Source organism: Monosiga brevicollis, genomic scaffold, assembly GCF_000002865.3.
Source record: "Monosiga brevicollis MX1 MONBRscaffold_12 genomic scaffold, whole genome shotgun sequence".
NCBI classification, from domain to species: domain Eukaryota; class Choanoflagellata; order Craspedida; family Salpingoecidae; genus Monosiga; species Monosiga brevicollis.
Window position 1 is genome coordinate 791,959 of NW_001865049.1, and position 19,558 is coordinate 811,516.

Below are 19,558 nucleotides of genomic sequence, written 5' to 3' on the forward strand. Positions count from 1 at the left end.
CCGTGCCCTGCGGCAGCTCGCGTTGCTGATAATCAGCGCTGCCAGCCAAGCAATGGCCAACCCAACGCCCCACCGCTCGTCCAAAAGTCAGCCAGCTCAATCAGGCTCCTCTGTAAAAACATAAAACCAGACGCCAGAGTAGTATCGCGCGGCCTCTTCTCCCCCCGGATCACCCTCGGAATGGCATCCAGCAGCAGCAGCAGCAGCAGCAGCAGCAGCAGCAGCAGCAGCAGCAGCAGCAGCAGCAGGAGGGTCACAAAATGATTTTGGTGGCGCTCAAAAGAGAGAGAGTTTGAGAGAGAGTTTGAGAGAGAGAGAGAGAGTTTGAGGGAGAGAGAAATGAATTGGTAAGGCAAAGAGAGAGGGAGGCAGAGAGAGAGACAGACAGAGAAAGAGCCAAAGAGAGAGAGACAGCACACACAGACACACGATTTTCGTTAACAACGCTTTCTCTCTCTCGTATCGATGTCCTTGACCCTACCAACCCCGCTTTTCGTTGCAGATGTCAGATGTCAGATGTCAGATGTCAGATGTCAGCAAAATGTGAAGGCAGCAAAGTTCGTCTTCACAGAGACAAGGAGACTCACTCTCAGCCCTCGTTGAACGCTCTCTCTCTCACTCTCTCTCTTTTTATGTGTTCGAGCAGCAAACGTGTGTGTGTGTGTGTGTGCGCTGACCGTCTGGGCCGTTCGTCTCATCTCGTCTCGTCTCGTCTCATCTCGCTGCTGCTGCTGCTGCTGCTGCTGTTGCCATGGTGGCTGTGACTGACAGCTGATGCTGGGTGTTTTGTTGGTTTTGTAGAGGGAGGAAGTACAGGTCAGCAGGTGATTTGTTGGCGTCGTGCATCGGGTGACACGCAGCGTCTGGCGCCTGGCTGAGATGAAGGCTTCTCCGACGCTCTGGTGTACGTTCCGCTTCACACCTCGTTCGCCACCCGTTGTCTTTTTCACTCCTCTCCCAACTCCTTCCCTCCCATCTTTGACTTGCAAAATGCGTGCCTGCACCTTCTCCCACAGTTGCCCTCGCCGCCCTGGCCATGACGGCGCAGGGTGGCTGGGTCCGTAATCCAGGACGGCCGGCCGATATGACCACCTCGGTTGAAATTGCCATGGGCTCGCTTGATGCGCAACCTGGCACCCTTTTTTTGGCCGTCGCCAGCCAAGACTTTACCTACTTTGCCCTCAACTTTGACGATCACGTCGATCCGGGGGCCGTCGCCATCAATTGGACCCTTTTCCGCAATCCCACCATCACCCCCGCCCTGTGAGCCATTTCGGAGAGCCCATGTCCTTTCGTGCCCTCTTTTCCTCTTCTTGCCAGCCCTCACGATATGGGACCATGTCTTGCAGCGTGGCCGAGGCCATCACCATCAAGTCTGGCAATCGGCTGCAGTACGGCCAAGCCTTTGTTCTCGACGCCCTGCTCGAGTTTAACGATACCAAGGTTGGATGGATGCACATCCCTGCTTGTGTCTGGTCCATCCGCGTTTGACCGACGAAGAAACGCATTGTCAACCACTCTTGCAGTGGCTGCATGACCATACCCTCGAAGCTCAACCTCACCCTCTGTGCACACCCTCGCACGCATGCTAGGTCGAAGCTTTGCATCGTGAAATGCCCCTGAGCTTGCGCTCGAGTGCGTGGACCGTAAAGCCGGGCGCCACCTCCGACACCCTCACCTTCAACACCTCTTTCACGCGCGACTGCAGCGTGAACGTCTCGGTATGACCCTTGTCCGCCTGCATTGGCCTTTGCCTCTTTGCCTCGTACTCGCTCCTGCCCTCACCCCTAATCTTGCTCCGCCCGCCTGTCAATCTGGCTGTCCATCTATATCTGGTCTTGGTTTAGCTGCTTATGCACACGGGCAAGGGTTACGCAGCAGTGGCGCCTGCCATCCCAATCATGCCCAATGCTTCGGATATCAACCTCATCCTCTTGGGTTGCAATGCGACAATCAAGAACTCGCGCTTTGGCACCCGCAACCATGTCTACACCAGTCGCACGGTCCGATCTACGATCGCCCCACTCTCTCGCGAAAGGCACTTTTCGAATCTTATGCCGTTCCTCCAAACCGTCTTGGTATGGCTCATACCCCGTTTCTGCCACTCAAATTCATAAACTTTTGCAGGCAACTGACATGAAGCTCAAGACGGAAATGAGCATCGATGACGAGCACTCCCCCGCTGTCTTCAAGCTGTCCATCCTTGGCACGGAAAAGGCTCCTCAGGCTCCCAGTAACCAGGTTACTCATGGCTACCTTGCTTTCAAGCCAGTTGTCTACGGCTCGGCCAGCCGTGGCAGTAGCAACATGACCTCAGTCCAAACCAACGTCTCCTCGCTTGTTCCTGTGGACAATGCCACCCTGCCGTCTTCTCTCTTTGGTGGGGCTGGGGAAGGCAGCGAGCTAATCTTGTTGTTCGGCAGCAAGGGCGATGGGTAAGTGCTACTTTCAAGTCACTTTTTACGTCGTACCTGCAGCTGTCAGTCCTTGCCTGGCTGTCTGGCCCAGTTTCTCATCAGTTTTTGCCACAGGTGGGAGAATGCCTCGTCATATTACATGAGCGCCGTTCTGGGCACGGGAGACCATGGTTCAAATCAGTTTAGCTTTGCTCTTCTCATGACCACCATCGTCAGCTTCGGTGTTCCCTTCATTGCGTTCATTGGTATGTCGCTTTGGCAATCGCCTCCCTACTACCCACCCCACCTCCTTTTTGTCTGACTGTGAATGAATTGCCTCATCCTGGCTGACGAGCATTGTTGTGTCGTCTTGCTCCTTGATCCTGCAGTGGGCGGAGTCTACGCCGTGTGGAAGCGCTCACGCCTCCAGCGAGCCAACTATCACCAAATCAACTAGGTCTTGGTTTTTCTTCCCCTCTCGTGCAGGTGCTCCTTGTTTGCCTTTGCTCTGTGGCCGCGGGTTCCTTTGTCGGCGGCTCGCCCTGCGTGTTTCCTAGTCATTTCGGATTCTAGAGCCCTTCTTCTTTTTTTTTCCGTTACTTCACTCCCCTCGTTTTCCGCTGTCTATCTTTGTTGTTCCTCCGCCTGTTCATTTTTTTTTTTTTCCCTTCCATTACGCCGCTTTGATTTTTTAATCGAGACTGCAAGCATCCAAGACTGCAAGCGTCCAACATTTTTCTGCATCAGCCCCGACCCCCATACCGCCGTCCTCAGATGGCTTCATCGCGCATGGGATCATGATTTAACCCCCCTCTTGCTTCAAGTTGTTGTTGTGCGTACTTCACTTGCTGTCGCATGCGTACGATATTGCCTCTCTATTCCTATTGACTTTGTGCAGTTCTTTTACGACTTAACGTCAGTATCGATGCTGTTGAACTACATGTGCCGGCCGGTAGGGGGGTGGAGTGGGGGGGCGGAGTTGGAGGGCGGCGTCAGGGTCTCGACCGTTTTGACCGGGTCTTGACCGGGTCCTGGCCAAACGTGCGGGGGGAGGCATAAGTGGATGGATGGCCCTTTTTCTGCTGGCTCATCGTGCCGATGGTTCTTTGCTGCTCTTGCCACTTATTCTCAACAGGACATTCGCATCTGAAACTCTCGACGGGAGGGACGGACCCATTACCAGCGCCATGTCCATCTACGCCGCGGTCGTGGATGAGAGTGACACGTATATCGAAGGGCCCTTCAACAACCCCAATGGCCAAGCCCATAGCAGGGCTCCCGTGGCGGTTGCACCGGCTCAGTACACCGGCATCCTGACAGAGGATAGCACGACGGCCAATCGCGAGCCCTTGCCCCCGCGTCGCTCGCGTCCACCCGCCGCACCGCCCGTCACGGCCCAGCGGCCCCCACCCCCCATCTATCGTTCCATGGCGGAGGCCCCAGCCCCTGCGCTTGGACCTTTCAACCCGCGAGAGATGCACCCGGCAGAACGTGTCATTGTTGAGGAAGATTGGTACTATCGTAACGTCACGCGTCAAGACGTTGAAGTCATGCTCCAAGACGTGCGTCTGCGCTGGCAATGTGCCCGTCCTTTCCCTGATTGTGCTCATGCAGTTTGCTGCCTTATGCGCGTGAAGAGCATCGCTCACTGTGCACTGTGTGCCGCTGCCACTCTTGGATCGTGCTATGTGTGACAGGAGCCCGCGGGCAACTTTGTCGTTCGCCCGGCTCGCCAGGCCGGCCAATTTGTCCTTTCTTTCAAGTTTGTAGCACAAAGCGCCTCCCCTCTTTTTGTTGCTTGGTCGAGCTACGTCTGGCTCATCATACCAAACGCACTTGCACCTTAGGGATGCGGATATGCGCTATGCTCACATCCACATCACGCCGCTCAACGGCTCATTTTCCAAATGGCAACTCGGTACGCCAGCTAACTTACGCTCACCCCATCGACGTTCCGCACCTCAACTGATTCTGGGGCTCAGTGCTCACAGCGCCAACTGGCCTTTGCTTGCGGTATACAGGCGATACAACTGCTGTGCACGCATCCATTCCCATGCTGATTCAGTACCACCGGCAGATTCCCATTGAGCTGCCACGGCGGTCACCCACACTCCTGGCTTTGGCGCAAAAGCGCTGAGACTTGCGTCTGTTTTCTATCTTGCTACAAAAAGGCTCAATTTTTCCTCTGCCAAGCTCTGACGAGCTTGCTTAAGCCTTTTTTCCCATCTTGTGCCGCGCTGAGCGCGATTGGCTGCCCTGTGTGGGATTGACGTTTGGATGCTTTAATCCCTTTTATTTCCTGACGCGATCTCACCGTGCTCTGTCTTTACACCATGCCCAAGCATCGCGTGCCCTTTGTCCATCTCTTTGATACAATGCAATTGATACAATTTTTGTGCGATTTGATTTGAAGATCTGACAGAATGAGCGCCAGCTGCCGGCCAAGCAGGCGTACACGTGCTCGGCTGCGCCCCACCGTTGTTTTGGACAAGCTTCAGGCCCAGTTTCTTCACGTCAGTGATGTGCAAGAGAGCCAGCGTTGCTGAGCACCAACGAATGGGTCGTTTTGGCTTCAAAATCTGTGCATGGGGTGGCGTCTAGAGAGCGTCCATTGCCAGGGCCACCTTCGCCGTCTCTCCTGATGTTGGCATGATCAAACAGGCAAAGGACGTGCAGCCGGCAGCAGACATGGCACTCGACAAAGGATGTGGAGCACAGCTCAATTCAGCTTTGGGCCTTCGCCTTAACCTTGGCAAACTCCTCTGCCTCAGTGTCATCTTGCAGACGCTCACGAATGAGCTCGGCAATAGCACGCTTTGTTCGCTTCTCCAATTTGGCCATCTTGGGTTCCAAGTCGCGCTTGAGATCCCTATGATCCGAGCACACCATTCGTAAGCTCGCGCACAACGGCGAGATGGGGTGGGGGGGACGGTGCGGTCAGATTGTGGCTCCCACGCTCTGACTCAGACGTACCAGTCTACCTTGCGAGGTGCCAAGGACAGGACGTCCTGCAACGCGCCGGACCAAACATGGGCCACGCATGGGTTTGCCAATACTTGATGAGAAGAGCATGCCACGCCCACTCCGAGAACCAAAGCAGGCAGGAGACAGCAACGAGAAAGATGGGCAAAAGAGGTGGTGGGCAGACGGGATGACAGTCTCTCAGACGCTGAACAAACCTCGATGGCCTGACCCTTGGTGACTTGCTGCAGCACGTCATCATTCGCCTTTTCTTCCAGAACTTGCACCACGGCGTTTTCCACTGTCGGAATCATACACGTTGTCAGTCGTCACGAGTGTGCAGGGCTGAGCTCTTGGTGGGTACTCGCCACATGAACACTGGTGCACATTCCCAAGCCATGCCACGATTGATGCGCACCATTATCATCGTTGGCCAACTCAATCTGCTCTCCCTCAATCTCCGTTTGTGGTCGGTAGTTGCGAAACTTGAGCTGAGGCTCCGAACTGCTCTCAGACTCCTGTGGCTCTGCCTCAGAGACTGCAGAAGATGTGTCCTTGTCCTCTGCCTCAGGCGCTGAATCCATGAGATTGGCGCGCATGGCCTTGAGCCGGGCCCGACGTTCTGCTGCCGCGTCCTCCATCGTGGCGACAATTTTTTTTATTCAGAGCAAGAAAGGGAAGCAAACCGCCGTAGAGCGTCCTCCTAGCCAGGCCCTCCAACGCCGCACCTACAATCATCCCCGACCACCATCCACATTCAACCTGATGAGCACCGCGCTCACCCCGCCCAACCCAAGACAGCGAGCAAACGCCGCGAACGCACGGCTGCCATTTTCAAGCTTACAAGCTTACCAAGAAGAAACTTGACCGAGACTCGATCCAAAACCGGATAAAGTTGTCAAGTGGCGTTAAAAGCAGGGCGATAGACTTACACTTGGTACCTTTTCATGCATCAGGTCTCCTCTCTATTTTTGATAATCTCTTCTTCATTTTTGCTTGATGCTGTTGTCAGAGTGAGAGAGCGAGAGAGCGAGAGAGAGAGAGTGAGGAACGATCTGACGGCAGACCGACAAACGGCAGCTCAGTGGAACTTGAAAGACGACGGCAGCGCTGTTATAAAAGGGGGATAAATTGTGAGCGAGCTTGGCTAGGCGTGTGCGCCGTGTTTGGGCGTGTCTGGTGTCGGCTTCGTCAGTGAAGCTCTCTGCGATTCCCATCATCAGCTTCTCGGGCGCGTGACCCTTGTTTTACTCCGCTACCATCATGTCGGACGTGAGTTGTGCGGTGTCCGTCCCCCTTGATGGTCCAATGCCGAGGCTGGGTGGCCTCTTTACTGCCAGCTCAACCCGTCTCCCTCTTGCTCCTTTTGCTCGATAGGAGATTCCGCTCCGCTATTCCTGGACCTTCTGGTACTCGAACAAGAAGCAGCGTGTTCGTCCTCCATTCACCTCGCTCGCTCGCTCACTCCATTCTATGACAAGCGTTGCCCATCCCGGGCGGAGCTCGCTGCTGCTGCCTCATCGCGAGCTCTTTTCTTGTTGTATTGGCCCATCAGAATCGCGATAATTTCGACGCTTCAATGCAGAAAATGTGCACCGTGTCCACGGTATACCCGGCCAGACTGAATTACCTGCTCGGCGTGCTTGCTCTCACCATGCGTGCCGTGTGATGGTGCACTGGTGTAGGTCAAGGAATTCTGGAACGTTTACAGCTTTCTGCAGCGTCCGAGCGAGCTTCCCATCTGTGACCTCATGCTCTTTCGCGATGGTATTCGCCCCGTCTGGGAGGTTAGTTGGTGCTGCCAGGCCTCGTTTTTTTTTTTTTTTTTCCACTGCCCAATGCAAATGCATCGTTGCTGCCTTTGACTCTGGTGGTGCAAACCAGGACGACAAGAACAAGAGCGGTGGCCGATGGAGCCTGCACTTGAAGAAGGGCATTCAAGCCTCGTCTCGAGCTTGGGAAAATCTACTTCTGGCCATTATCGGCGACCAGGTTCGATGCGGCTTGCCCGGTCAAATCCGAACCCCAACCACCGCCCTGCTTTCTCGACTGGCAGGGGCTAACGCTTGCTTCAAATGCCCAAACCCTAGTTTACCCATTCTGAGGAAGTTTGTGGCGTTGTGCTCAAGATTCGCCAGAGCGATGACTCTTTGTGCCTCTGGAACCGCACAGCCAGCGATGCCGAAACGCGAACAACCATCGGGTAAGCTCGATGCCTCCTTGCTTTACTCTGAGTCTTGGTGAAGCCAGCAAAAACCGCAACATCCAGGTTGCATCTCTGCCATTTTTTCTTCTCCCCCCCCGCCCCTCTCCTTCAATGGTCAATCTCATTTGTGTGCATTGCTTTGCCCGACCTTGCGCAGCAAGGACCTTAGGAAAGTGCTGCGCTTGGACAGCGGCGTGCTGATCAAATACAAGTTTCACGAGCAAACCGAGCAGCCTGAGGATGAGATTACTCTGTAGCTCTTGCTAGCCGCACACGATCTTTTGCTCTCTATTTCCATATCTCCTGACAGTCTTCTCTTTCAACCGGAGAGGGGAGGGCCCCAGCCCGAGGCCAAGCCTGTGGCCATTGACAACGAGCGTCGCACCACCTGTCACACATCCAACCAAACTCAATTCAGCTGACTCTTCTTTCTCTTCCACCTCACACTCGACGCCTCAGCCTTGACCCGCCTTCTGATGATGGCATGCCGATGATATCAGGATCTGAGGAGCCACACTCGCTTTTAAACAAGTTCATGCTGATTTTCTTGAAGGAAAATTTCATGTAGTTGCGCGAGCGGCGCCCTTTTCCAGACTGGCTTGCGCCTCATCTAAAAGCTACAAGCAAGACAACCCAAGAGGGCAGCTACGCATGAGATTTCAACGAAAGTTGCCTGATCCTATTCTATCATAGAGTAACACACCTCCTTCATGTCCTCGACTAGCGCATCTTGATCGGATCGACTGGCCAAGAGCATCAGCACCCGGCGCAGCACAAGCAGCGTGTCACAGCCCGTGCAGCTGTAGCAGGCCTGCTCAAGTGGAGAGGCTGGTGGTCTTTGCAAGAGCCCTCGACAAAGGGCACGCAGTGGATCAACAGCTCCAACCTCGGCGCAAATTCGTGCGAATTGAAGTACGGCATGCTCAAAGGCTGCCACGTCCCCAATCACGCGTGCTGTAACCACATTGGCCTCGGCTTGGCTGACCTTGACAAGGCGCTGCGTGGACACGGTTGCATGAGTGTGTCCCTGTCCTCAAGCTCACCATACGAGATGGGCAGAAGAAAAGCGAGGTTCCTGTCAAGGATGCCATACAAGTGTGCCTAGGACTGACCAGGGCTGATTCGTCCAGCGCGGCGGCCTCGCGCATTTGCGTAGCGGAAGCGGCAACCACATTGACCCGGCTTTGAAGGCGCAAAAGGGCTGAATCGGTATTCTGCACCGCGGCGCTCAGCGCCCGAGGAGGAGCCAACACAGATGGAAACGGATGTCGAGCTGCCAGCTAAACCATATTGCGTCCACCCCAAAAAAAATACAGGCGCGTGTTAGAAGCCAGCCTTGCGGCAGGTAAGCAAGAGAAAAAAAAACATGGATGATGACCATGGTGGTAGACGGAAATACGATGTTTCAAAAGTAGACACGAAGAAAATCAAAGGCACGAAGGGAAAGAGGAACAGCAGCCTACCTCCACCCAAATCTCAGCCTGTGGTTCCCACGCATAAGCACGGCTGACGGTCTAGGTCAAGTTCCAACGCTTGAGCACGGTCTCGCGGCAGTCAAGATAGGTCAATTCAGAGGCATGATGGGGTGGCTTACCCCTTTCATCTGCAGATATACGATCAGCGTCGTATTGTCCAGCAAGTCCACCCCAGCAAGGGTGCTACTATTGGATCGGCCTGCTGACAAGCCAGGAGTATCCAAGGTCAGATGAAACAGATGCCGAAACACAACACGGACTAATCCCCGCCGAATGTTGTGTCGTCTGATCGCGCTTTTTCTCCGAGGCACATACCGGGAAGGACGGGCTGGAGATCAACATTGGCATACAGCTTGCTGAGGGCACCCTTAGAGTCGACACGCCTGACGTGGTGTAGTACAACGCCCTGGCATGAGTCCGAAACGGCAAGTACCACACGTGTGGGATTCAAGTTGTAGGAGAGGATGAAAAGACGTACCAAGCGTAAACGCGCGCGCTTGATGTTACGACAATGAGAACGTCCTCAACAAAGCGCATCAACGCCACAAACGGCGCAACGCGAAAGGGGGGCGATAGCCTGCTTGAACACCGAGCAGCCAAGGCAGTGTGAGCTGACCAAGATCAAGGCCCCATGACCCGTACTCTCTTCACAACACAGCTTGCATACCGTAGGCCTGCTTGCAAGCTGAAGAAGTGAAGATGGCCGTCCTGGGAGGCTAGAGCCAAAACCGTTGTGCTGGTGGCACAGCATGCAACCTTTTCGCCAACAACCGCTTCCCAGATGGGAGTGGGTGGGGCTGCTTGTGTTACGTCAAGCTGTGAAGCGCTCCTTGTGGCTGAGGTTGGTTGGGTGCTACTTGCAGCTTCATCCCCAGCCATGCCATGGCTTGATGACGGGAGGGGCGCGGTGTTCTCCTCTGGACCAAAGCATTGGACTAGGCCCATCACGTGGGACTTTTTATGCTCCGTGTACTTGACCTGCGATACAGCAACAGGCGATGCAAGTGACCGTGAAGCCATGTCAGATGCCAAAGGCCAGCGTAGTGGCAGCCGTCTACAGACCCAAGTATTGTTAATTTCCAGGCGAAGCTTTGGTGTGGTTGCGGTCTGATCGGCAGCCACGTGGCACGTGAAAGAGTCGCTCAGAGCCGCCGCACTCAGCTACGGCCGAGCCGACGCAAAGAGATGGGGGATCAAAAAAAGTGAGCGGTGGAGAAGGGTGCGATAAGAAGCACGTGGTGCCAAGCCAGCTCCAAATCTACCGTTTGTAACCGGGGGATGGTTCCCAGAGCTGCCGGTGCCAATCCAGCTGCCGTTTGGCGCTACAAAAGCCGGAGCGAGGAGTTGTTATGTCTCGAGACGGAAAAAAAAAACGTAGCGGGCCTTGTGCCGCACGATGCAGGATGCAAGCAAGACCTACGTCAACCAAAGGGCCGGCAACATGGGCCACGGGCTGAGCCGTGGTGGTGATGACGCTGTTTGCGGCTGGGTCACTTGACGTGTTGCCGACGACCGACGTGGCCAAGCTATTCGACGGCGGGCGCCAAGGTGGGTAAGCCTTGATTTAAGAGGTCGCGAGGTGCACCATTTATCCTGCTCAGAACGTACGGTGTGGAGGTTGAGCTGACAATGCCGACCATTGGCTGAATACGCCTACGGTTGTCAGAGGTGCGCCTTTCCCGTTGATGCGTATATGTCATGGCGGCAGCACTGGAACCCATTGACACAGGTTCCAAGCGGCGTTTGGCAGCCGGAGACCCATCGTGCTGCTCCAGACGACCCGGCTCGCTGCTTCGGCTTGGCTATCAGACATCATAGCAGGCGTATTAATCAAAACAGAAGGTATGCACGGACATGTGGCCAATTCTGGCACCACAGCACACACGGGGTGAGACCAAGGGCAGAAGTCAATACACGAGCATCCGTACGCACACTGTCGGCCTCCGGGCCATGCGAGGCCGCGACCGCATCAACGCTACGAGCCTGATAACACGAGCAAAGCATGCGAGGAATCAGTCATGCCACCGCAATCAATTTGCGATTGCCCACCACGCATCTCCGATGCGTCTCACCCACCAATGCGAAAGCAGCTGAATTGGCTGCCATGACAGGGCGTTCAAAGACGCCTGGCCCATAGAGCTCCTGCAAGCGCCTGTACGTTGGCAATTCAAATGCCCAACGATGAGCGACAATGAGCTAGGTTGCCAGGGGGCCATCACCGTGCTTCACATGAACGTACTTGTGTTGGAGCGCGTTACTGAAAGGAATACCAATCTCGCCTGGGCTCAGTGAAATTAAGGCAACGGAACCATCGACAGAGACGCAGACACACTCGCCGGCTACCAAAACACACGAAACAGCACGACATCCTTGAGGTGAGCGTGCACGCTTGGATACAGGCATCGGGCTGATCGTGAATGACTTACCGCCCAGTGGGCTCCAAGCGATATCGGTCACGCTGTTGCTAAAAAGATTGCGGATGGCAGCGAGCGGTTGCTCATATCCCGAGCGCTACGATAGATACCAAAAACAGTGAAAGCAATCAATGGTGATGACAAGAATTGAAACTGATTTGCAAGCCAAGGAAGATTGCGAGCTCATCGCTCATGAACCGACCCAGATGGAGACTGAGCCATCTTCACCGCCGAGCGCAAGGCAGGAATGATGTTGCTTGCTGTGGCGCGCTGACTCCAGAGAGCGAAGCAGTTTGCGGCACGAGCGCTGGCAAGGGTTATAAAAAAAAACCAAGACATGAGCTCGCTGTGCAAAGGCTGACGCATTGGGCATTGCTGAACGGTACTCACAGCCACGGCCACAGGCCCTGTATGACCCACAAAATCAAAAGCTCGAGCTTTCTCCTGCGAGGGTCGGGGAGCGCCGATAAGGTGTGCAAAGTTGCGAAGGCAATGATCAGCCAAGAAGATAACATTGACATGTCAATCCCACCTTGCGATCAATGGAAACAGCGACGGGGAAATGATTGTTTTGGCCATGTACTGCAGGAACGCAAAATGCAGGTGAACGTGGCAACTGAAATGGGGATGGCGCGAGGCCCAGAGCATAGCCAGCGCCCACCGCAACAAAATTTTGATGGCAGACAAGATTTAAAAAACGAGGAGACAAAACAGACCAGCAATGAGACCCAAGCCATCTGCAGTCCAGTCAAGTCGATAGAACATGCCCGAAGCTCCTTGCTGTCAAAGTGAGTTTAAAAGGAGATTGCGCGGGGTTTGTTACGTGCACACACGTGGTACAAGTAGCCCAGGACACGGGTGTGCCGTGAGCACGGACAGCGAGGTGACATTTGCACCAGCGGAACAAGGGCGCAAGAGGAGAAAGGGGCTCGACCTGGCTAAAGTGTTCAGTGACGACAGCCTCCTGCTTCCAAGTTGTCGTGTCCCAGATGCAAACCTTTTGATCTTCGCCCTAAAACCGAGGGGTACCAAGGCAAAGAGCATCAGAGGGGTCTTAACGTCACCGCGCAAACAAAGACATCGAGGCAGTCTGCAAGCACAAACTTGTGAGGCGACAAAAGCCCCCAGAGGATCCCAGCTGATGCCGCGCACAGGGGCATCGTGACCCTCAAGCTCGCAGATCTTGCCTGGCAATCAGCAAACGCACGTGACAGCGGTAAGCATGGCCATAGAGACTCCACGTCATGAGGAACCCAATGCCATGATACGGGGGGTTTGGAACAGATGGCTTACGAGCAGTGGACGTTTGCCAGACGAGGATGCGGTGATCAATGGCACAGGAGATGAGGCGATCACCGTCGGGGGACCAGGCTAGGCTGACGATATCAATTTCACCGTGCCCACGCAGCACGGTCTGCGGACGCCAGCCCTCGGTCGACTGCTCTTCCCCAAAGTTGCTGGCAAAGGCACCTGCACAGCGAGGCGTGAACACGCGAATGACACTGGGGCAGCGAATCATTATTGACAGTTGATGGAATATAGAAGCGTACCGGTCATTGGTTGCCAGAGAAGGATTAGCCCGTCATCACTGCACGATGCCAGAAGGAGGCGATAGGGATGCCAGCGCACGCAGTTGACCGAGGCTATGGCGTGAAACGGGAAATTACAAGCAGTAAGTAAGAAAACGTCAGCCAAGCGAGACGAGAGACCAGGTAGGGGAAAAAAAGAATTAAAAAAAAAATAAAAATAACGTGCATCGAACGAACCACTATGTTCAGAGAGGGATGCCAGGATGCCCGAGTGCTCGTCCAGGCCAGAGGTAGCCAGAAGGCGCAGGGCCCGCATGTCCCAGATCCGTACTTTACCATCTGTCGAGACAACGAGTAAAGCATCACCGGCGCGGCCAATCAGTGTGGCAACCACAGGGTTCAACAGGCAGCCGTTGGCGTAGCGTCAGCTGGGCACGTACCCTGTCCGCCGGTGGCCAGACGGGTACCATCATGACTTATGTCGACCGAATAAATTGGGCTGTGCTCTACGACAGGGCAAGGCGAATTTGAATAAATGAAGCAAGGGGAAAAGGAGGGCCAAGCGCCGGGGATCGGGGATCAGGCGACCCCGGACCATGGTGGAGCCACTTTGGCTTGATGAGCTTCATGCTGCGGTTTGCTGATCGGACCAGCCGCTCCTGCGCACTGAGACGCGTGCCACGACGCCCGCGCGGCAATATCAAATAGAAACGGACACAGCAGTCCAAGGCTTCTCAGTTCAGGCAGGCAGACGCGATGCAATGCAATGCTCGATGCTGTCGAGCGCACATGCAGCAACGGTGCTGACGTCCAAAGTGGAACACGTTGTGTCAGTGGAACGATAAAAAGAGGGGTGCTGGGAAATGCACGGAGGCCTGGTTCCTGGAGAGATAGAAACACCGGCGCCCACATTGAAGGAACGAGCCAAGGACGATGCCACAAGAAACCGAGGTGAGGGAGAGTCGTCATCAGGTTCCAAGGGCCCGGAGGGGTGAAGAAGCCAAAACCGCTAAAACGTCACGGACCGAATATGCCCAAGAGTTGGGAGGGGCAGCAAAGCAAGGGTCAAGATCTGCAGCAACCAACGTGGGAAGGCAAAGACCAGACGGGGCGCCCACAAGCGCTTGAGATGCCTCGAAGGGTGAGTGGTCGGGGCGTGCTCGGGTCGCGCAGCGGCAGCGACTTAACGGTCACTCGATCAAATCGTTTAGCGAATACAGTGACAATAATCTCATACTGTGAACACGAACGCAGTGACCAGTTGTACGGTAAGTCACAGTGGGCGTAAGCAGTGAAAACATGATCCTCATTTTGGCAGAGAACGAAACCAGTGAAAGCTGTGTGATGGCGCGCGATGCAGTAGGGTCGGCGACGGCACGGGCCGAGCTGCCGTCACAACGGGCACACATTCTCGCCCCGCGCGTGGCTTTGCTACCAGCCAGTCCGGCCAAATGGCTGGCGGAGAAGAATCAGCGGGATCAGGCGGTCTTTGGCGTTCCGGCGCATCTTTGGCAGGTCCACGGGCAGCTGTATGACCTGACCGCCTACCTGTCACGCCATCCCGGTGGGCGCGAGTGGCTCGAGATGACACGGGGTTCAGATGTCACGGTGTTCTTTGAGACCCACCATCTGAATCAGGCCAAGGCTTGTGCCGTCTTGCAGCAATACCGAGTTGATCGTTCCACGCCTCCTCCTGCCACCAGCTCCGACGCCTCGGCTGATGCCTATGAGTGGCAGCCGGACGGCTTTTACTGCACGTTGCGTGACCGCGTTCGAGCCACGTTGCAGCAAAACGGCACGTCTGAAGCACCCACGGCGGTGATGCTGGCCTACTGCTACACTTTTGTGGCGCTATGGTTCTTGGGCTTGTTTGGGACGCTGTTTTGGTGCAGTTGGGCTCTATCCGTCGTCACGGGACTTCTCACACTCCCCGTCATGGGGATTGGCCACAATTTCATGCACAAGCGCAATCATATCCTGCGATATACCTTTGACCTCACCTGCTTTGGGCACCACCAATGGCGGATCAGCCACGTTCTCAGTCACCATTCGTATCCGGTCTGTGACATAATCGGCCAATGACCCTGCCCTTCCAGCAGGCATCGGCTGGCTGGTGCTCACGTCGCTGCTTGCTGCATCTCAGAACTTGTATCCTGATATTGAAGCCTCGCAGGTGGAACCCTATGCCACTTTTTTCCGAAGCCAGCCCAGCCAGACCATGCTTAGCGCCATCATTGTGTGCGTACCAATTTGCGTTATATAAAGAGGGAGCAAGAAGCCAGGGGTGACAGAGTCTACGCTCACCACTGGCGGGTGAAGGTCAATGGGAAAGCGCCCTTCAGACAAACGGCTCTGAAGACTCATCTCAACGCGATTGTCCGACAGCGTGCCTGTGTTCTTTTGCATGATCCCAGTCATGGAAATGGTCCGGCTCGTGATGTACGGGCTGACGCGGGAGGAGCCGTGGCGTCCCGAGGTTTTGATCAAGGTGGCACAGGTTTGTCCAGATTGATGCCTGTTGGTCTGGAGTGCTTGTGTTGTTCTCTCTTTAAGGTGATCGCAGCCTCGGAAGCGTTGTACTTTTGGTTCTCTGATCCTGTCTGAATTGCCCATTCTCGGCACGGTGTCACCCGTGCATACAGCTGGCAATCTTTTATGCCGTGCAAGGTGGGGTGGGCTTGGCCCAGCTATGGTTGATCCATACCATCGGTGTGTGGCTTCTGTTTATTACTTCGCTCATCGTGCATCGAAGTGAGTTCGGCTGGACCGAAGGCTGTCAGCCGCTGGTCGCCGAGGAGCGCGATTTTGGACGGTAAGAGTGACCCCTCCCCGAGTGCCCGGGGCAAGCAAGCGAGTTTGATGGAGAAGACACCGCCTCATCAACACCCCGGGTACGTAGCCATACCATTTTAGCTACGCAAGATTATGCTGTCAATGATCTGGGCTTGCTGGGCAAGCTTGTGCTGGCTGGCTCCTTCAATGACCACATCTGCCACCACCTCTTTCCAACCCTGGATCTGAGCAAGCAAAGCCTCGTGCGACCTGTCATCGTCGAGACCATGCGTGAATTCAAGGTAATGATGGCTCAAAAGCAGGAGGCTTCAGCTCGAGCAGCATTGATCGCTCACTTGTTGTTGCTTGGTTTATGTCCACGCGAAGGTTCCGTATGAGGAGCGTAGCTTCGGAGAGCTGTTCTGGCGTACCGCAACAACACTCGTTCGCTCTCCTGACGAAGGCCTGAAATACCGACCTCCACGAACCTCGTAGTGAGTCGCGTTGCGTGATGATTACAAAACTTGAATGGTCTGAAAGATGTGGAAAGAAAAACCTCCCTTCAAGAAGAAACCCAGGAATAAAAGACGAGGTGAATGAAAAGGTTTCAATTAAAACCGAATCTCTCGACGGAAGAAGTTCAAGAGGACGGGTATCTCGCTTAGAAAACGGAAAACAGAGAAAGAGGCACCGAGAAGGGCATTAAGGCTCAACAGCAAGAAACAGGCAACAGTGAACGTCAAGAAATCGATGAGCACCCAAAAAGAAAAGAAAGAAGCACGAAAAAGGGCTCGACCCAGCGCCGCGTGGTCACTTTCATAAACTCAGGAAAAGACACGCGGTCAACACAGACAGAAAAAAAAAAACAAAAAATAAGAGTACAAAAGGGCTCTCAAGCGCACCCGGTGCGCACTCATCACGCCAACGCCCATTGCATTGGAAATGGGCGAAAGCGTGTGCCAAGGGACAAAGGCGAGGGACAGAAAACCCAAACGCGAGAACATGCATGCATTAGCGACAGAGGAAGACCAAGCAGTTGCTTAGGGGACAACAAGCATGGGGCCTTCACCATAGAGGTCCTCATCTGAGACAGCTGCCATCTCCACACCAATAGGGCAAGGAATGTCCATCGTCTCGAGGGACATGCCAGGGTAGAAGTACAGGCTGGGCTCATCATGGAGAGCGCTCGAGACGTGCTGGCCGTGCTGAACAGGGCCACCGGCTGAGGGATGGCCAATAAAGGCGGCGTAGTGGCGCTGAGGACCAGTGTGCAGCTGACGGGCATCGGTATGCATACCGCGCTTCTGGGGCTCGGCCGGGTTGCTGGGAGTGGGTGCCTTGCGGTTGAGCTCAATGTGGGCCTTGAGAAGATCATCCGTGGCCAGGGCAGCGATGAGAGACAGCTCGCCGGCCATGACGGAGGAAGCAACGACGTGAGCCAAAGTGTCGGCGTTGGCACCGGTTTGTTCACGGTTGGCACCCTGGCAGCCAAGCATCTTGAGAGCAGCAGCCTGGGCGGGCAGGCTAGTACCACCACCAACCGTGCCGACCTCAATGGCGGGCATGGTCACCGACACGTGAAGGTCGTCGCCGTCCTTTTCGAGAATGGTCAGGCACTGAGAAGATTCAACCACCTGAGCGGGATCGTTGCCGGTGGCCAGGAAGACAGCCGCGACAATGTTGGCGGCATGCGCGTTGTAGCCACCCAAAGTACCAGCAATGGCAGAGCCGATGAGGTTCTTGTTGATGTTAACGGAGATCATGGCATCGGGGGTGGTCTTGAGAACAGAGCGGACAATGTCGTTGGGGATGAGGGCCTCCGCCACGACGGAGCGGCCGCGGCCGCTGACCCAGTTGATGGCAGCTGCCTTCTTATCCGAGCAGGCGTTGCCGGACATGGAAATGAGCTGAGCATCGGGGAAGTTTTCCTGGAGAAGGTTGACGGCCTTGTGACAACCCTTGGTGACCATGTTCATGCCCATGGCATCACCGCAGTGGCAAGCAAAGCGCACGTAGAGGTTGCGACCAGCGACCCAAGCATCGATGGACTGAAGACGACCAAAGCGAGTAGTGCTGTTAAAGGCCTCAGTGAGAGCAGCCTTGTTCTCGGGCTGCTCAATCCAGAGGCGGACTTGCGCGGCAGCCGAGGCACTGGGCAGACGGAGAAGGGGGGCACGGGTCATGCCGTTCTTGACAATAATGGCCTTGGCACCACCCGCCTTGGAGATGGCACGGCAGCCACGGTTGGTGCTGGCCACGAGGGCACCCTCAGTGGTGGCCATGGGCACACGGAAGGGCTGCTCGTTGATGACAAGGGGGCCCACGACGCCCACGGGGAGTGGAAGGTAGCCAATGACGGCTTCGCAGTTGGCACCCTCGATTGAGCCGTAAAAGTTTTGGTAATCAAAAGTATCGGCGGGAAGGTCCTTGAACGTCATTTGGCTGTCGTCCGAGCCCTTGCCTTCGAGGTGGAGGCAATCGGCGAGGTATGCACGTCGCACATTAACGGCACGATGGCAGTCACGCAGTTCCTAGAGAAAATTGATGGCGAAGAGGAGTGACATCGTTGAGCTGGTGCGACAAGAGGCGACGCAGACGGGTGGTGGTACAGGTGCAGGGGCAGGGGCAAGAGCGGAGCGGGGCGTGGCGCCTCACCTTTTCAAGGTTGTGGAGCTTGATATCACCGTTGTGCAGGGCTTGCAGCACGGCCTCATCAGTCATGTTGGCAAAGTCGGATGAGGCATCCATGCTGGTAGCGGCCGCCAAAGGGTGTTGGTCACGCGTGGTAGTTGCCACGTTGCGCTGGTGGGCCAAAAAGTTGGTGGCAGCGCGGTGCTGCTGCAGGTGGCGACGCACCGGGGCGCCGAGGCGCATGGCAGCGACACGAAGCGCGGCAGCCATTTTCGAGGTTGGTAGCTGTGTGAGGCGGCAGGCAAAGCTGATCCTTGGGTTCCGTCACGAGTGACCACCTCCAGCCACAGGACGAGTCGGCGTTCAGCAAGACCAACGAATCGTGAAAATGCCCACAGCAGACCGAGCCAGAAGGAGGGAGAGAGAGACAGAGAGAGAGAGAGAGAGAGAGCGTTGAAATGTTGAATGTGCAGTGTCGACGAACGAACGCGTGACTTTCTCGTTCTCTTTCTCTCTCTCTCGTTCTCTTTCTCTTTTGTTTTGAGTGTGTTTGCTGGGCTGTCCTTCAGATGGAATGGGGGGAATACCAAAGAAGGCCATATATGAACAAACACCTTACCATCATCACCTTACCTGACCTGACCTTACTTCCCCACGCGTTACGTTGCTTGTGGTTTGGGCCACGCGTGTGCGAGTGCGGGGTGTGGGTGTGGGACATCAAGTTTATTATGCCTTGGGAAGGGGTGTGGAGGTGTGGAAAGTGGTGATCAGCAGATTATGCGACGAGCTGCGAGAAAGGCAAGAGACGCCTCAACAAAGAGGTGGCGTGACATCGCACGCGACGCGATTCGCCACCAGACAAACGTATGTGTATCAAACGTCACACTTTAAACATATAAAAAGCGTGACGATCATTCCACTTGTTTTCGAAATATTTTCGCGGGGGTCGCGTGACTTTAACGGCGTTGAATCATCATGGTGGTGCGCACTAACATGAATTAGGCAATCGGATGATTTGTGTCGGAGTAGCGGAACATTGTCACTGCCTTGATTTGAAATCGGCCGAGCTGATGAAGCGTGTCTGTGTGAGTTGGTCGACCGTGCTGGACGAGAGAGTGCCGGTTACACTGACCAGATACATGGCAGCCAGAAGCCATGCATCTCGTGTCCCATG

At 55.2% G+C, this 19,558-nt stretch overlaps 7 protein-coding genes across 7 annotated transcripts; 4 read left to right on the plus strand and 3 right to left on the minus strand.

Annotated features, from left to right (window-relative positions):
* Nucleotides 1-771: 771 nt before the first annotated feature.
* MONBRDRAFT_37349 (uncharacterized protein) lies at nt 772-3,018 on the plus strand. The gene is made up of 8 exons (XM_001746310.1): nt 772-904; nt 1,017-1,263; nt 1,350-1,443; nt 1,593-1,721; nt 1,848-2,078; nt 2,128-2,435; nt 2,532-2,662; nt 2,786-3,018. Exons 1-8 carry the CDS (start codon nt 880-882, stop codon nt 2,851-2,853), a joined length of 1,233 nt encoding a protein of 410 aa, XP_001746362.1. The 5' UTR covers nt 772-879; the 3' UTR covers nt 2,854-3,018.
* A 445-nt stretch (nt 3,019-3,463) lies between these two features.
* MONBRDRAFT_8798 (uncharacterized protein) lies at nt 3,464-4,090 on the plus strand (the record flags this gene model as incomplete). The annotated part of the gene is made up of 1 exon (XM_001746311.1): nt 3,464-4,090. The coding sequence occupies one exon, from the start codon at nt 3,464-3,466 to the stop codon at nt 4,088-4,090; it is 627 nt and encodes a 208-aa protein (XP_001746363.1).
* Nucleotides 4,091-5,120: 1,030 nt separating this feature from the next.
* MONBRDRAFT_26027 (uncharacterized protein) lies at nt 5,121-5,998 on the minus strand (the record flags this gene model as incomplete). The annotated part of the gene is made up of 4 exons (XM_001746435.1): nt 5,121-5,265; nt 5,370-5,404; nt 5,576-5,658; nt 5,776-5,998. 4 exons carry the CDS (start codon nt 5,996-5,998, stop codon nt 5,121-5,123), a joined length of 486 nt encoding a protein of 161 aa, XP_001746487.1.
* A 359-nt stretch (nt 5,999-6,357) lies between these two features.
* On the plus strand, nt 6,358-7,985 carry MONBRDRAFT_32697 (uncharacterized protein; the record flags this gene model as incomplete). The annotated part of the gene is made up of 8 exons (XM_001746312.1): nt 6,358-6,629; nt 6,735-6,788; nt 6,913-6,963; nt 7,043-7,144; nt 7,242-7,349; nt 7,448-7,560; nt 7,721-7,816; nt 7,874-7,985. The coding sequence occupies exons 1-8, from the start codon at nt 6,621-6,623 to the stop codon at nt 7,983-7,985; spliced, it is 645 nt and encodes a 214-aa protein (XP_001746364.1). The 5' UTR covers nt 6,358-6,620.
* Nucleotides 7,986-8,123: 138 nt separating this feature from the next.
* Nucleotides 8,124-13,297, minus strand: MONBRDRAFT_26029 (uncharacterized protein; the record flags this gene model as incomplete). The annotated part of the gene is made up of 21 exons (XM_001746436.1): nt 8,124-8,180; nt 8,267-8,560; nt 8,676-8,843; nt 9,158-9,237; nt 9,354-9,421; nt 9,517-9,615; nt 9,706-10,016; nt 10,101-10,199; nt 10,459-10,564; nt 10,647-10,840; nt 10,971-11,021; nt 11,115-11,190; nt 11,278-11,377; nt 11,465-11,549; nt 11,985-12,034; nt 12,169-12,232; nt 12,387-12,464; nt 12,557-12,639; nt 12,746-12,922; nt 13,003-13,095; nt 13,219-13,297. 21 exons carry the CDS (start codon nt 13,295-13,297, stop codon nt 8,124-8,126), a joined length of 2,412 nt encoding a protein of 803 aa, XP_001746488.1.
* Nucleotides 13,298-14,011: 714 nt separating this feature from the next.
* On the plus strand, nt 14,012-15,063 carry MONBRDRAFT_8801 (uncharacterized protein; the record flags this gene model as incomplete). Its single annotated transcript, XM_001746313.1, has 2 exons — nt 14,012-14,249; nt 14,300-15,063. The coding sequence occupies 2 exons, from the start codon at nt 14,012-14,014 to the stop codon at nt 15,061-15,063; spliced, it is 1,002 nt and encodes a 333-aa protein (XP_001746365.1).
* An 854-nt stretch (nt 15,064-15,917) lies between these two features.
* Nucleotides 15,918-18,654, minus strand: MONBRDRAFT_32700 (uncharacterized protein; the record flags this gene model as incomplete). The annotated part of the gene is made up of 2 exons (XM_001746437.1): nt 15,918-18,284; nt 18,409-18,654. The coding sequence occupies 2 exons, from the start codon at nt 18,652-18,654 to the stop codon at nt 16,794-16,796; spliced, it is 1,737 nt and encodes a 578-aa protein (XP_001746489.1). The 3' UTR covers nt 15,918-16,793.
* Nucleotides 18,655-19,558: the final 904 nt, after the last annotated feature.